We start from the raw sequence: 17,458 nt of genomic DNA on the forward strand, positions 1-17,458 counted from the left end.
CTCACTTTTGGTGATGCTCACCAGCTGTGTATTTCAAGAAGCACAGGCTGCATTACAGCCACCAACTATCAATTGCTGGCTGGCTGCCTTGATCTAATTTTGATTATTTAGGGCTAATTTCAGTTGTTTTGTTCTCATTTTGATTGTTTGGCTTTACAGTGCAGATGCTGAGTGCCGTTGGCGGGCAGTGATATACAGGAGGTCCAACTAAGGCCAGAAGGGACAACCGGATCATCTAAATTCTATGGCAGTGTTGCTGTAACTGTGTTTGGCCCAGGATATGAGAGAGAAAATTTGGGTGAGGTATTATCTTTTTAGTGGAACAACTTCTGCTGGTGAAGGATACAAACTTTTGAGCTCCCCAGATCCTCTTCTGGAAGTCTGGGAAAGTTAATCAAATTGTCAGAGCTAAATACAAGGTGGTACTGATTGTTAAGCATAAGGAGTTAACACACATTGCAAGAAACCATTCAAAATGAAGTGGGCAGGTAACACCTCTGCAGTCATAGCACAAAGGAGAGTTAGTGTATTACAGATTGTTGTAATGAGACATAAAATCAGTGTCTCTACTGAGTCCATTTTTTGTGTCTAGCAGAGTTTTTTTTATTATTATTTTTTTATGAATTTGAGCTCCCTAGCTCTTTTTTTTTTTTTTTTTTTTTGTGAAGGTGTTGTGCAGGTTTCCTTTGAGGATGAGGACTGAAAGGTCCAATATAGAGTGATTGTTTTGTGAAAGGTGTTCACCCACAGGTGACATGCTGGTTTTGTCTTGCATTATTTTTCTGTGTGAGTTCATTTGAGAGTGTAGTGATTCTCTCATTTCACCTACATAGTTGTTGGGGCATATGGTGCACTGGATGAGGTACACTATATATTGTCATAGGCTTTTGTAGGACCCATGAATCTTGAAAGGGGTGTTGTGGGGGTATTGATCATCATAGCGATGGAAATATGTCTGCAGGTTTTGCATGTGGTGTTATGACAGGGGCTAGTGGCACTTTGAGTTGGTGGGTCCTGGTCTATGGAGAGCTTGCTTCAGATGATGAGGTTGGGGGGTTGTTTTGAAGTCCAGGAGAGGAAGTTCAGGAAAGATTTCTTTCAGGATGTGGTCCCCATCAAGTATGTGTTGTAATTGTTCAATACCTTGTCTGAGCTCCAGTGTGGGGTGGGGGTTGATAACTAGGGATGTGTGGTCAGTGGCTTTTATGCTATTTTGAAGTAGGTTCTGTGGGGAATTAGTGCTCTGTTCCACGATGTGATCTACTTCTCTGGTGTACTGTGCTTGTTTTGGTGAAGGTGGTTTTAAGCCGATAGAAGTTAGTCCAATAAAATATATTACCTCACCCACTTTGTCTCCCTTATACATTGTGATCCCAGGAAATAGGAGCAGGTCCAGTGCTAATTTAAAACATACACATGCTGAGGTGGTTTTTTCTGATTTACCATATAGCATTCTGCAAATATGCTCACCGAAAACTCTGAATTAATGTGGCTTACCCCATAAACTGTTCTATTATGAATTTCATTTTTCTGAACAAGTTGTGCTAAAACTTCATTGCAATTTGTTGGTTGGTTTCAGAACCTCCCTTTGCATATTACCTACTCTTTATATTAAATACTGGGTGAAAGGTGAAACATGGTGAATAACAATAAATTAGAAGCTACTCTTTAATGTATGACCAAACTGATAATACAGTCTACATCACCAATTGCAATAGCTTCCAGTTCTGGCTGTTCAGTGTTTCTGAAAACCAGCCTTCTTGAAAGTATCCCAAGTTGGATACTTGGTGGCCACTCCTGAAAATTTTGCCCCAAATGAGCTTCATCTGTGAGGGGAGGAATGCCTGTAATTTCCTCAGTCAGTGGTAGTTTGAGTGCTTCCATCAGCTATGAGGAGGTAGTTGGCTCTTTGCAGGCCCCTATGCTGTACAGCAGTGCTACTGCATGGAAGTTTTTTAAAGCACCCCCATATTGGTCATTTGGGCATCAAACTTCAGACTTTGGTAAAATTAATAACAACCAAAAAAAGTATCCGCTAAGAAACTTCTACATATTATCATAGCTGAGGTCCCCAAAATTGCTTACAATGCCCACAGTTGTCTCCCAGCAAGGACCTCTAGGCATGTCTGCAGGATCAATAGGAGGTGGAATAACCGCACTGTCATTCATTGCAGATGAGTTATAGTAGCTAAGCAGGGTCCAGTGTGTGATGTTCTTTATCACTACTTCTTCAGTCAACTAAAACAGAAGAGACACATGCAGCTGAAAACCTCTAGTGTTGGGCCTAAACTAACACACCAGATTAGAGCACACCTACACGTAGGGCAAATTCAGGCTCCAACCCAAATCCAGATAGGCCCAAGCTGTATAGTTTTAATCTATCTAATGTGGCCACCACCATGATATGTAGGTGCCATCTTTAATGTAAATAGTGACCTACAACAAATCACAGCCAGCGTTTCAGCCTATCTGTGATTTGGGGGTGTGTGTCATAAATATAAAGGGAAGGCTAACCACCTTTAAATCTGGGACCAGAGCAGGAATGCAGGTCAGAACTCCTGTAAAAAGTCAGTAAGCAATCTAGTTAGATATGGATTAGATTCTGCTTTGTTTAAATGGCTGATAAAATAAGTTGTGCTGAATGGAATATATATTCCTGTTTTTGTGTCTTTTTGTAACTTAAGGTTTTGCCTAGAGGGATTCTCTATGTTTTGCATCTGATTACCCTGTAAGGTATTTACCATCCTGATGTTACAGAGGTGATTCTTTTATTTTTTCTTCAATTAAAATTCTATGCAAATTGGTGAGGATTTTTATCAAGCCTTCCCCAGGAAAGGGGGTATAGGGTTTGGGAGGATTTGGGGGGGAAAGACGTTTCCAAGTGGGCTCTTTCCCTTTTATATTTGTTAGACGCTTCGTGGTGGTAGCAATAAAGTCCAGGGGCAAAAGGTAAAATAGTTTGTACCTTGGGGAAGTTTTAACCTAAACTGGTAAAAATAAGCTTAGGGGGGTTTTCATGCAGGTCCCCACATCTGTACCCTACAGTTCAGAGTGGGGAAAGAACCTTGACATGGTGGCAGAGCAGTGGGATTAACTTGAAATCATTTTGAGATCAATTTGAGATTTTTTTGAACCAGAAGCACAGATTTTTAAAAGGAAATTCTTTTTTTCCTTTGGGCTGCTGGAAAGCAGGTTTTAAACTGAAAGCAGTTAGTTTTTTTTTTGTCTCTGCTTGGGGGCCAGAGCAGAGACAAAAGGGAATTGTCTTTTGTGAGCTGGAGTTTTCTCTACCTAAAGGCACAGTAGTTAACCTCCTACAGGGAAATTCACCAGTCTTCACAGACCTGAAGAGGTTTTTTTTTTAGCTAAGAGCAGCTAGAGGGGTTTTCTGTCTATTTGCCTGGAGATAAAAGGGGTTAGGGTTTTTTTTTTTTTAAATCCTCACCAATGTGCATAGGTGAACACAGACCCAAACCCTTGGATCTTAAGAACAAGGAAAAAGCAATCAGGTTCTTAAAAGAAGAATTTTAATTGAAGAAAAAGTAAAAGAATCACCTCTGTAAAATCAGGATGGTAAATACCTTGCAGGGTAATTAAATTCAAAACATAGAGAATCCCTCTTGGCAAAACCTTAAGTTACAAAAAGACACAAAAACAGGAATATACAACTAGCACAATATACATTCAGCACAACTTATTTTACCAGCCATTTAAACAAAACAGAATCTAATGCATATCTAACTAGATTGCTTACTGACTTTTTACAGGAGTTCTGACCTGCATTCCTGCTCTGGTCCCAGCAAAAGCAACACACAGACAGAGAGAACCCTTTGTCCCCCCCCTCCACCACCCTCCAGCTTTGAAAGTATCTTGTCTCCTCATTGGTCATTTTGGTGAGGTGCCAGCGAGGTTGTCTTAGCTTCTTAACCCTTAACAGGTGAAAAGGGTTTTTCCTCTGGCCAGGAGGGATTTAAAGGTGGTTAGCCTTCCCTTTATATTTATGACAGTACATATGAATGGAAAAAAATCAGTAATATCCTATAGCAAGGGAGTCTTTTGTTCATGTTAGCTTTAAGAATTATGATCACACATGTTGGATTCTAGAACATATTATGGTTCTTGTTTTCTCTTTCATTGTAGTGCTGCTTACCTTTTCATTGACATCATCCATTAGGGCCAATAAAAAGGTATAGAGGTTTCCAAGAAACAGAGCAAAGATACGTCCCAGCTGCCATTTCAATCCAATGCGAGGATGGTACTCCTCTAAGGCAGCAATGGTTTCAAACAGTGGAGGACAAAACATTCCTAGCAAGGACATAACAATTTCAACCTGCCAAATGAGGATACTGCTGTTAATAATAACAATAATGAGATTTTCAGCACTTATCAAAAGTAGGTCTTACAGTATTTCATATATGAAGGCCGCTTCACTTCCTAGGAAGAGAAAGCTGACATCTCTTTTCAGAGTCTGCAATTTTCCGTTAATGCAGGTCAGGAAATGTATTGTGATAAAGTTCCTCCTCTACCTTGGTGGGTCCTGCGCTTATTGGTGGATTTGCTCGCCTCAGAGATTCACAGTAGCCCTCAGTTTGGCCACTTTCATGGCTCAAATCTGCCTTTCACTCAGATAACCTCATCACTGGCCAGCATGGGGAAAAAAGAGTGAGAACAATCCCCGCAGTCTCTGCTGATCCACCATGTGGGTCAGGGAACAGCCTAGAGACCTTCCCCTCCAGTGGAGCCTCCTGTGTTGGATCAGGAGTTGGGAGGTTTGGGGGGAACACGGGCCTGCCCTCAACCCGGGTTCCAGCCCAGGGCCCTGTGGACTGCAGCTGTGCAGAGTGCCTTCTGGAACAGCTGTGCGACAGCTACAATTTCCTGGGCTACTTCCCCATGGCCTCCTCCCAACACCTTCTTTGTTCTCACCACAGGACCTTCCTCCTGATGTCTGTTAACGCTTGTACTCCTGAGTCCTCCAGCAGCACGTCCTCTAGCTCCCAGCTCCTTACTCACCCCTCACTAACCAGTTGCCCTGATTAGCCTGCCTTAATTAATTCTGGCAGCTTCTTGATTGGCTGCAGGTGTTCTAATCAGCCTGTCTGCCTTAATTGTTTCCAGAAAGTTCCTGATTGTTCTGGAAACGGGACCTACTTAAACTGGGGCTAATATATCTGCCTTCTATCACTCTCCTGTAGCCATCTGGCCTGACCCTGTCACATATCTTTTCCCCCCCACCGCTAAACACCACAGGGTTGGGCAACTTGGGACGTTAGGCAGTGTACCAGTGACAAGCCAACTGCATTGCCATGGTGGCTTCCAGCCTGGTGTTGTATGGTGAACTGGAAAAGTTGTAGGGACAGGAACCATCTGTTCACCCTTGCGTTCTTCTCTTTATTTCGCTGCGTCCATTGGAGGGGTGAATGGTCAGTCACAAGGGTAAACCATCGTCCCAGAAGGTAATAACGTAGTGTTTCCAGGGCCCATTTCACAGCTAGGCACTCTTTCAACCATGGCATACTTCTACTCTCTTGGGAGGAGTTTCTTGTTGAGGTAGAGGATTGGGTGTTCTTCATCTCTGACCATGTGCGATAGGACAGCTCCCTATCCTACTTCAGATGCACCTGTCTGTAAAATGAATTCTTTGTTGAAGTCTGGGGCTATAAGCACAGGGTTACTGCAGAGGGCTGTCCGTAGATCCATGAATACTTTCTCTGTGGCATCTGTTCACTTCACTATGTCTGGACCCCGGGCTTTTATCAGGTCTGTCAGGGGACTCGCTCTGGTAGCAAAATGGGGAGTAAATTGTCAGTAGTACCCCACCGCACCCAGGAATGCCCAGACTTGCTTTTTCCAATTTGGCCAGGGCCAATTCTGGATAGCCTCTAGTTTGTTTAGTTGGTGCTTGACCATGCCCCTTCCTACAATGTAGCCAAGGTATTTAGTCTCAACTAGCCTTACAGCACACTTGGCTGGGTTGGCTGTGAAGCCAGCCCGTCATAGCATTTCCAGAACCACTTCCACTTTTTCCAAGTGGGTTTCCCAGTTTAGGGGTGTGAATAATCCAGGTATGCCGTTGCATAACTCGTATGGGGCTGTAGGAGCTTGTCCATAAGATGCTGGAAGGTGGCAGGTGCCCCAGGCAGTCCAAAAGGAAGAACAGTATATTGAAACAGACCCTCTGGGGTAGAGAATGCCGTCTTTTCTTTCGCATCTTTGGCAAGGGGAATCTGCCAGTATGCCTTTGTTAAATCAAAGGGTCAAAAATGGTAAAAAATCGGGCATTGCCCAGGCAGTCAACTAACTCGTCGATATGGGGTATGCATTGAATTTGGATATCTCATTCAGTTGGTGAAAGTCATTACAAAACCTAGTGGTTCCATTGGGTTTGGGCACCAACACAATTGGGCTTGACCACTGACTGTGAGACTCTTCGATGACTCCCAGCTCCAACATCCTTTTTACCTCTACCTTGATCTCCTCCCTTTTTGCTGCTGGGACCTGATAGGGCCTTAAAGTTACCTTTGCCCCAGGGTCTGTGATAATGTGGTGATATGCTTCGGTGGTCTGACCTGGTTTGGTTGAAAACACGTCCTGGTATCGGTTGATCATCTCAGTTACCTCTTTCTTCTGGTTTGGTGTCAGATCAGTAGATATCCTGATCTGCTCCTGCATGTTATTTCCCTGGATCAGGGTGTCTTGGGCCACTACATGCACCTCCCGTTTGTGCCAAGGCTTTAAGAGGTTAATGTGATAAATTTGTTCTTGTTTCAAGCATCCTGATTGCCACATCTTGTAGGTTACTTCCCCCACAGTTTCAATCACCTCATAGGCCCCCTGCCATTGGGCCAAAAGCTTGTTTTCTGCCGTGGGTACCAACACCATCACCTGATCCCCTGGTTAGAACTGTCAGACTTTTGCCTGGCAATTGTAATGGGTTTGCTGGGCCTCCTGCGCCTTTTCCAAATGTTCCCGTACAATAGGGGTGACCCGGGCTATCCATTCTCGCATCTGCAACACATGGTCAATTATATTTCTCCCCTCATTGGGTTCCTCTTCCCAGATTTATTTTGTGATATCTACTATGCCACAGGGGTGGTGTCCGTATAATAACTCAAAGGGGGAAAACCCAGCTGAGGTACCTCCCAGATTGCAAAATGACTTCAGTTCCTGGCATATCTAATTACTGTACCTCCTACAGTCCCAAAGGCTGAATAATCTGGGATGATTTGTGCATTTTGCCAGAACACTTATGTTGTTATCGGAGGGATGAGGTCAACAGAAGATGCTCCTGTGACCCCAGAGCTTACTAACCACAACTCCCATTTACTTTAAAGAGAGCGGAGGCCTTTCAGAATGAGGTCCAATGCTCCTATTTTAATGTAGCAAGAATATCACAGAAACTAAGCTGTCAGCCTGTGCGTAAAATAATCTTTATTTTTTAAAAAAATGAGTGTCTCCTTCACACTTTTAAGAATATGTTGCTGACTAGAATGGAAACATACCTGGAACTCAGTTTTCTTATGAACCCAGCAATGATGCACAGATTTTGCCCTTGGTCACACATGTACAACACCCACTGACTTTAGGGAGAGTTGCACTTGTGTAGTCCCTGATAGAATGTGTAGGTTTTTCTAGTACCTACCTTACTGAGGGAGGGAACGCTGGCCAGAAGTTGAACATCAGGAATATCCCTTTTTCTTTTGGGAAAAATGCCATGAGAACTTAAAATATCAGCAGAAAAGCCTCAGAGGTTACAGCTGGTTGAAATTTTTCTGAGGCAACATTTTTCTGTTGGAAAATGCTGATTCTACTAAATTGAAATGTTTTGCAGGAATGTATCAATTTTGTCAAAATTCTCACAGGAAATTATCTAAACATTTAGTTTGGACTTCATCATTTCAACTTTTATATATTCTAAATATAACAGAAGTTGAAATGAAACATTTTGAGAAGGTCAAAACAAAACACATTCAGGAATACGTCATTCTTTGAAAGATTCCAAGATTTCAACTTTTTGCCTCAAAATGTAACAAAACCAAATGTCAAAATCTCAGCATTTCCCATGGGGTGGAGATTCTATTTTTCAACCAGCTTGATCAGCAGCAGACAGAAGGGAGCTCAGTTTAACCTTTTATCTGAGGGGAGGGCACCTCTAACAGTCAAGGGACCCTTCTTAAACAATACTGCATCTCAATACCAAGTTTGAGACTTGGGATAAAATTTTCCAAAGCACCTAAATTACATAAGCCCCATTGAAAATTAATGGGACTTAAGGCTTGGCTACATTGTGAGTTACAGCGCAATAAAGGAGCCCCGGGTGCAGGAGCTCACTACCCGTCCGCACTGGCAAGGCACGTAGAGTGCTCTGACTCCACGGCTACAGCGCTGCTGGTACTCCACTTCGGCGAGTGGAATAACGTTTGCTGTGCCCTCGTGGAGCGCCGCAGCACCAGTGTGAACGAAATGTTGCATTACTGTGCTCTGATCAGCCTCCAGAAACGTCCCATAATCCCCTTAAGTCAAGTGGCCACTCTTGTCATTGTTTTTGAATCTCTGCAGGGATGCAGATATGCCCTTTGAAAGCTCCGTTTCTGACAGCCGGCTGCTTCTCTGCTCCGAGACAAAGCAACCATTTGTGTGGAATGCTGTGTGTGAGAGAAAGAGAGGCGCGGGGGGAGGGGGGTCTGCTGCTGTCTGAACTTACAAGACAGCATGCTGACATGCTCTCAGCCCCCCAAAAACCCACTCTCTCTCCTCCACCCCTCCCGCCCCATTTGAAAAGCATGTTGCAGACACTTGCATGCTGGGATAGCTGCCCATAATGCACCACTCCCAGTGCTGCTGCAAGTGCCAAAAATGTGGCCACACCGGTGCGCTTGAAGCTGTCAGTGTGGACAGACTGCAGCGCCTTCCCTACTTCACTCTCCGAAGGCTGGTTTAACTCAAAGCACTCTACATCTGCAAGTGTAGCCATGCCCTTAGTTACTTAAGTCACTTCAGCTATATCTACACTGGAGGTGGGGGGAGGGAACAACCTTGTGACAGAAAGTCTCAGAGCCTGGGTCAACTGACTCAGGCCTGTGTGGCTCAGGCTGTGGAGCTAAAAAACAGCAGTGTAGACGTTCCCGCTTGGGCTGGAATCTGGGCTCTGAAATCTGGCAAGGTGGGTGGGTCTTAGTGCCTGGGCTCCAGCCCAAGCAGGGATGTCTACATACCTATTTTTAGCCCTGTACCACAAGCCCAAGTCAGTTGATCCAAACTCCGAGACTCACTCCCTCTGCCCTGCCCCGTGTTAGATGTACACTTTGGTGCTTTTTAACATTTTAACCTTAATCCTGATGTGGGATTTGAACCCACAATCTTTTGTCTTAGCAGCTATCTTCATGCTAACAATTACTACACTTCTTTCCAAGGAAAGTTAATATTACAGAAAATCAGAAACAAACTCTTCTTACCTCATTTCTTTCATACCATCCAATGTTTTGCATTTTTGAAAAAGTCTGGGACCGTTTAACCACAAAATAAATGAGGTAGCCACTTCCACACAAGCAACATATGATAAGCACATTTGCCAGAACCCGAAGGAATCTTCTCAGATGGATGTTCTCATCCTTGTTACTTTCTTGCTCATCCACAATAGACTCCTTTATAAGTAGATACATTTAAAGAATTGTAGCAGATACATAGATTAATAGTTTAAAACCAGAAGGGACCATTAGATCATCTACTCTGACTTCCTGTATATAACAGGCTATAGAATATCATCCAGTTACACCATGCTGTTATTGAGGACAATGCCTTGTGTTTGACTAAAACATATCTTCCCAGAAAAGTATCCCATCTTCATTTGAAGACATCCAGAGACGGAGACTTCACTTTCCTGGGAAGTTTGTTCCAATATTCCAGAAGTTAATAATAACCCTTACTGTTAAACATCTATGCCTTCATCTTCCAGCCATTGGTTCTCATTATGTCTTTCTCTGCTAGATTAAAGAGCTGTTTAGTACCCTTTTCTCCCTGTAATCAAGCCACTTCTCAATCTGTTTTTTGAGAGCTATGACTGTGAAATCATGGCTTTTTGGACATCTAATAAACTCTTTTTAAAGCATTCCCCCAATTTTCATTCATGTTTTTATGTTTAAAGATTTCCTCTCAATTCCACTCAACGTTTTCCTCAGCTTTGGGAAAAATTTGGACTTTTTGAAGCATATATTTATTTCTGGTGGGGTTGCCTGGATTGAATATAATCAGATCATGATTAGTAGTCTCTAGGCAACCACCAACTTCCAGTCCAGGAATAAAATTGTCTGTCTTTGTTATAGTGAGGTCCATAATTAAGTTTCTTCATGTTGGGTACAATACTATCTGCATTGGAAAATTTTCTTATATATACAATTTTTTAGAAACTCTAAAAACCTCTACTATTGGTCACACAGAACCTCCAGCATACATATCCCATAACACAATTTTTCTTTTCACACACGATAGCTGGGTATTCAGGAGTAACTCATCCTGTTCTCTGGTTTGATTTGGTGGTCTGTAACAGGTCCCCCGCAGTACCCACTCCTGTCCTCTGTTAGTGAGTTAGCATATTAATCCAAATGCATTCAAGATCCTGTCCTTCTGAGTTTCAACTAAAAAGGTGTCATTAATGTAGAGTGCTACCCACTTTTACCCACTCTGACCTTCCTAAACAGATTGTAACCAGTGATTTTAACATTCCAATTGTATCAAATTTCTTCTCATCAATGAGAAATTCCAATTCCTCTTGCTTGTTGTCCAGACTCCTAGCACTGGTATCTAAGCAACTGAAAAATGTTTTTCCTTCAGATTCTTTGTCACATTAGTTCAGCTTGTTCTCCACTCTGTGAGTTTGAGTTGTAGCACATTTGCCTTCTTAGCACCCTCCCCTTGCCTTGTTCATTTATTGCAATATTTGCATGGGCACTTATCAGACCACTTGTGGAACAAATTTGTGCTTTCAAAACCAGGGAGATTTCTGTCCAAGATGTTTGCTTAGATTACAGCTGAGTAAAACCATTGTTTCAAAGCATTACAAGGGATTTTACCCACACTCAATCTTTTTATAAAAGCCATTTACCCCGACTCGATGTCGCACTTTTCTGAATTGTTAGGATCCTAAATCTTCCCTACCTACCTGCTTACCCATACAATAAAGGAAATGGTCCAGGCTTTTCAGGATTGAGCCAAAAGAAATTAAAAACAAGAAAACCCACTACTTTGGCAGTCTGAGCCAGTAATTTTCTCTGGAGAGTTCCCAAAAGTTTTACCAGCTTCAAGGATGAACTTTTCAACAGCAAATATTAAAATAGAGAGGACTAAAATGACTAATGCAAGCACTCCAGATGCTGTTTGCCTACTATTAGACATTATAAGCCCTAAATCTAATACACCTTTAAAATTGGCTCTTCTGTTGTAGCAAAGATCCTTCTGTTTTTATCTATGCTTGATGCACATGTGACCTCCCTCGTTCTCCAAGGTCTGTCTTTGAGTGTGACAAATGCAGACAATTAAGTTCAAGGACTTTATGATGTAGGATTCAGCTCAAGAATTTGTATCTTAGGAAATTGAACATAACCTTTAATTACTGACTTCTCCTTCCACAATGATCTATGCATTTGGTTTTCTCCGTGTGTAAAATCATTTTAGGTGTGCTGATACCTAAATTGCTCTTTGCTCCTCTCAAGAATTCTAGAAATGTTTTACTCAGTCCATTTTATATTGGGCTCTTCTATGCACAGAGTTCATCTCAGCTGGTTGACTTTTTAATTGAAACTTGTTTTTAATGAAAAAAATGGCTTTTTGACCAAAATGTTAATGGAAATTTTCCATAACTCCAAAACTGAATGGGGGGAGGGGAACCATGTAAAGTTAAAAGTTAATCATTTTTTGTTTGGTTTTCAGTTAAAATGTTCAGTGTTTTGCTTTTCAAAACAAAAGATTGTTAGCAAAACCTGATATTTTTTTAAAATTGAAAATAGTTTTGAAAAATTAACAACTTTTTTCAGTTTTTGGCTTATGGATTTTTATTGAAAATCCAAAACTTTTCATGAGATATTAATTTTTTTCTGCAAATTGCCATTTTTCAACCAGCTCCACAGTGGATCTTCTCAATAATTGCTTTCTCCATAACAATTTTCTTTGGAATTAATACAATATGGGCCAACCTTTTGTTCTCAACTAGACCAGTGTAAATTTGCAATGACTCCATTAACATCAGTGGCATTATTGTGATTCACACCAGTATAACTGAAGCAGAATTTGGCTGGTATTGTGTAACATGGTAGTCAAGACCCAAATGCAAATGTACACACACTCCTTGTCTGTCCCCTCTTTTACATAAACATGTAATAAGCTAAACAAAGAATTTTTGGCAAAGAGACCCACCCCTCCCCCCACCAAAATCCCCTTCATTCAAATTCAGCTTGTATACTGGCAGATTGTGAGAGTTATATTAGAAATAAAAATGAACCCAACCTCTATATTGGAATTAGAGCTGGACTCCATACCAGATCCTTGGATCTGATCCCACTGTATTTAAGAAAGTTCATATTAATGCATCAGGACTAGGGCTAATCTCTCTAATGAGCTCTGTGATAGAGTATCATGACTTAGTACTTTGTGAGGATGTACAGCACAATTCCACAGACTCTCTTTGGCAGCCAGAGCAGCTGGATCTCATTTTAGCTCAGGAAGAGAAGACCTTTGATTGGAGGTGAGAGAGAGAGCAAGGAGGAGAGACAAGAAGCCCTGTAGGCAAAAGCCCTGGGGATCACAAGAGGTGCTGGAATTAGGGATGCTGGGGGTGCTACTGCACCCCCAGCTTAAAGTGATTTTCATCATATGCAGGGTTTACAGTTTGGTTCAATGGCTCTCACCATTCTCACTATACAAATTGTTCCAGCACTCCTCGGGATAACCAGCCTATGAAGGAGCTTGGATTAAGTTCAGTATAGAACTGTTTATAAGCAAAATCCTGTTTCTTAAGCTGAGTCTCCAAGGCAGCAAACTAAAGCAAATGCCAGCAAGGGCATGAGTTTGGACAAGAATCTATCGTGTGCATGCTGTGTTGGGAAGGAGTGGAGGATCCCATATTGTTCTTGAACTTGGGGGAAATTAGCATCTGGATCCAAACTTCTCAGCTCTGCTGTATCTCTAACTGAAACACATGAGGGCATATCAGAAAGATCATGCTTCACAAGAGTATCTCAGTCCCTTGCAATTGAAAACCACTCACTTATTCCTCACTGATAGTCCCTACTCCATTCCCCAGAGGAAAGTTAAAACAGCTATAGTCTTCTTAACCCTAAATATGGAGCTCAGTTCATCACAGAACGTATGAACTAGAATCACCATGGTTAATCATTTTATCCCAGGGGACCCCTTAGGATGCTATATAGTTTTCCAGGTTATTGTCTAATTTTCCCCTTGAAATGCTACTAAGGTGGATTCTGGTAGCATCTCCAGAGGCAGAGAACTCCCTATAGAGAAAGTGTATGTCATTTGGATATTACCTTGAAGCTGGTTGTAATAGATGCAAATTTGTTGTCTGCAGTTTCCGGGTTGCCAATGAGGTAATCCCAGCTAGTGAACATTTTCCAGCTGAAAGTGAAATTGTTGTCATCCCCATCTCCTGTGTTTTCATTGGCATTTCTGGCCATCCTGTGCGATGACACAAATGGCAATGTGTTTACTTGCAGTATATTATTCAGCCACTAGATGCCCCTGTGTGCTATATAGAAATTCAGACAAGTTGTGATTCCTGGTAAATAAGGAAAACAAAGCTGGGACTCAAGTTGTGTGGCAGTATCTGGTTTGTGTCTGGTTGTAGCTGTTTTCTTTAAATAAATACCTCTGGTTTAAGGAGGGCTAAGTCCATATATCATGATGCAGATCCACTATTCATTACAAAATGATAGCTATATTGGAGGATTTTTAATAACAGTAACATCAATGAAATTTAGGGGGATTCATAAATAGACCAGGAGCAGAATTATTTGTATAGTGCCTAGGACAATAGGGTTCTCGTCCATGCCTAGGCACTATGGCAATACAAATAAATGCCACCATCACCATCAAACTATATCTGTACTATTTTTCATGCTATTTAGATTAAGGAAAACAAATTTCTGATGCTGTCAGATATACCAGCTACAGCATGATGTTCCAGAGAGATTCAATGGTTACGCAACACTGGAGTAGAGTACTTGCAGTAAACCAACATGAGGAGGGGGCGGGGGGGGGGGAGAAGCATACTTGTTAATCAACACAGGAGGAGATACGTCTTCAATTGTTTCCTCTCTTTTATTTGATCCCTGAAATATTTTGTAATTCCTATTAGAGTTTCTAGCATAAATCCCTCCAGTATAGATGAGACAACAGATGTTGAGATTTTATGGTAATAATGTAAATGTACAGCACATCTGAGTGTCTGGATGTATTTCTGTGCTTCATTCCAACAAAGGACTCAAGATTTTGGGTGCACTGAATAGCAACATGCCCGTTTCAATAAACATAAAAATCCATTTGGCTTACGCTTTCCTATGGGGAGGAAGGATAGTCTTGTGGTTAACTCGCATGATGTGGAGTCAGCAAATAGTCTGTGCAAAAGCAGGAATAGAACTTCTTTCTGTGTGACCACAGGCAAGTCACTTAACTCTGTGCCTATATTTCTCCATCTGTGAAATGAGGTCAGTAACATCTATCTCCAGTGTTTTGGGAGGCTAAATTAAATCTTTCTGAGATCCTGGACTAGAAGGTGATAGATTAGTGCAAAACATTATTATTCTGCCCAGTGCAGATTGGTTTGGGTATACATCTGCTTTGCTCATTAGAGTTTGGTTCTAATGTGTACTCATTATGAACACCACACAGCTCCTATTGGCATCAGTGTGAGGTTTTGGAGGTGCAAGGAATGTAAGAGTAGGCTCTTTGGTGAAGTAGGTCCTAAAAGTCTTCTGAAATTGTCACATGAATTCCAATCACCTGGGAACTGGACTGAAAGTGCTATGCCACGCCCCTAAATCTGCTATTTTAACAATAAGTGGAGGAGAAAGGTGAAATGCAATAGAGAGTAGTTTGAATTTCAGAGAAAGAAGCAGGAAAAACACTAAAACCAAAGAACTATACTTACGATCTTATAACAACCATCAGGCTGTAGCCAAATACACTAACTCCAACCATGAAATATGCCATTGGTAGCCTGTATTTCAACCAGCCAATTGTCCGTTGATTATTGTAGTAGCCATAAAAAAGAGCAGAATATTTGATATAACCCTAAAGAAAAACAAAACAAACAAAATCCAACCAATAAGTTTGATTCCTTATCTGTTACATGGATTTCTCTTACAAGAGTGAAGGCTATTGCATTGTTTTAACCTTTCTTGTAAATGTTGCAAGTTAAAATAGTCATTTTAACGATGAAGTTTTTTAGTTCTACTCTTTTGGGTTAATCTTTGCTTTTTAGCGACTAGCTTCTGAAACACCACTCCATTGCTATCCTTATCAAATGCCTGTGATACACACACTCTGCCCCTCTACTGACCAGAAGAACCTGTCTAGGTGAGTGGAAGCAAGTCAGAGGGTGAAATTTGAGGTCTGAGCTGAACCTGTCCACAACTGAGGCCTTGTTCTCCCCCTGGGAATGACTCTCTTCTCCCTGTTTTACACGTCCCTTTGATGTAGTTGTTAATTCGTGCCACTCTTGGTTACTAACATAATCCTGGACCAAACATCCCAATTTTCTGAAAACTCTGAGGTGAATCCAAAACAATCGCATCTTCCCCTCCCCAAGGTCCCATCACACCCACTTGAAACCTTTTCTTCTAATTGGAAAATGAATGACTTTCACCCCAGAGCATCTCCTTTTATGGCTTAGTCTGCATTGCAAATTCACCTAAGTCTAAAATCAAAACGATCTTGACTCTTTTCCATGAAACCACTACTCTGATGGACCATCAGATCTCAGGAAATGTTCTTCTCGTTTCTGAAATGGAGCTGTGTTTTTATTACATACACAAGTGGACATTCACTGAGTTCCTAGAAAATCTTATTTCTTTGCGCATCAGCAGATTCTTCCCCACTTTTCTGTAAGAGCCGATCCATGTTGACGGATGGATATACTGTAGCATATTGTACATCTTGTCCATCTCCTCTGCTTTGGCTGTTCTACCCTTTAACTGAATATTTACTGGATAGTAGAGACCTGACTACAGGGCCGGATTAACTCGCCTGTGGGCTCGGGGCTGTTAGATTTTGTGGGGCCCCTGAGGGTTTGGAGTGGAGGAGTGAGCTCAGGCTGGGACAGGGGATTGCGGTGCAGGAGGGGGTGCAGCTCCAGCTTAGGGGGGTGGGCTCTGAGGTGGGCCAGGGATGGGACAGGGGTTTGGGATGCAGCAGGAGCTTCGGGGTGTGGGGTCTGGGAGGGAGTTTGGGTGCAGGAGGGGGCACAGGGCTGGGACGGGGGTTGGGGTGCAGGTGGGGGTGTGGGGTCTGGGAGGGTGTTTGGGTGCAGGAGGAGGCTCCAGGCTGGGGTAGGGGGTGTGGGGTGTAGAGTCCGGCTGGGAGGTGCTTACATCAGGCGGCTCCTGGCTGGTGGCACAGGAGGGCTAAGGCAGGATCCCTGCCTGCCCTGGCTCTGCGCTGCTCTGCTCCACGAGGTGGCTGACATGTCTGGCCCCTAGGCAGAGGGGCCAGACCATGCTGCATGGTGCATGCTGCCCATGCCCACAGGCACCACCCCCGCAACTCGCATTGGCTGCAGTACCTGGCCTATGGGAGCTGCGGAGCTGGTGCTGTGGGCGGGGGCAGTGCACAGAGATTCCCTGAACACCCCTTGCCTAGGGGCCACAGGGACACATCAGTGAGCCAGTGCTTGCGGCTCCAGCCCTGGGGGAAGGCGGTGGGGGGGGGGCACTGAGACTTGGGGACCAGTGTCCGGCTCGCGGCTTGGAGACTTGCCGTGGGCCGGATGAAAAGAAGCAGCAGGCCGCATCTGGCCTGCGGTGCTCCCCTTAGCCCGAGGCCCTGGGCTGCAGCCCCTAAAGCCCCTGCATTAATCCAGCCCTGCCTGGCTACAACATTCTGGAAAGCTCCCATCTGTGCTTCTGATCAGGACTTCGGAACAACGAAAGCAATATCCTAGGCTGTACACTTGACTCAGTTTAATCAGTTCTTTGTAAAATGATGGATGCATTCAGTAAAATTGTTAGTTATTCATGTGCTTATTAATGGGAGATTTCTAGTAATCCAGGCCACAACACTGGCTGCAGAGTTATTTCTTCCTGATTTCCAGCAGGTGGAGGGAACACTACAATTCGGAGTATAATGCCATAGGTACAGCATGACCTTTTGCATGTCTCTGCCATTTCTGGGGAGTCTTTGAGAGCAGAGAACAACACAGCAGCTGGTATGGCAGCAACACAGTCCCTTGGAAATG

The 17,458-nt window shown here is 42.9% G+C and overlaps 1 protein-coding gene across 1 annotated transcript in view; it reads right to left on the reverse strand.

The window, feature by feature from the left end:
* Positions 1-17,458, reverse strand: part of TMC2 (transmembrane channel like 2) — a gene marked incomplete at both ends in the record, with an annotated part of 51,310 nt that overhangs the window by 15,269 nt on the left and 18,583 nt on the right. Inside the window, 5 exons of the mRNA XM_084621108.1 lie at positions 2,086-2,238; positions 4,151-4,330; positions 9,456-9,644; positions 13,536-13,683; positions 15,155-15,297. Coding sequence (XP_084477234.1) covers positions 2,086-2,238; positions 4,151-4,330; positions 9,456-9,644; positions 13,536-13,683; positions 15,155-15,297 — 813 coding nt within the window. The remainder of the gene's footprint in view (positions 1-2,085; positions 2,239-4,150; positions 4,331-9,455; positions 9,645-13,535; positions 13,684-15,154; positions 15,298-17,458) is intronic.

The sequence above is a fragment of the Lepidochelys olivacea genome (genome assembly GCF_965140295.1).
Source record: "Lepidochelys olivacea isolate rLepOli2 genome assembly, chromosome: 2".
NCBI classification, from domain to species: domain Eukaryota; kingdom Metazoa; phylum Chordata; order Testudines; family Cheloniidae; genus Lepidochelys; species Lepidochelys olivacea.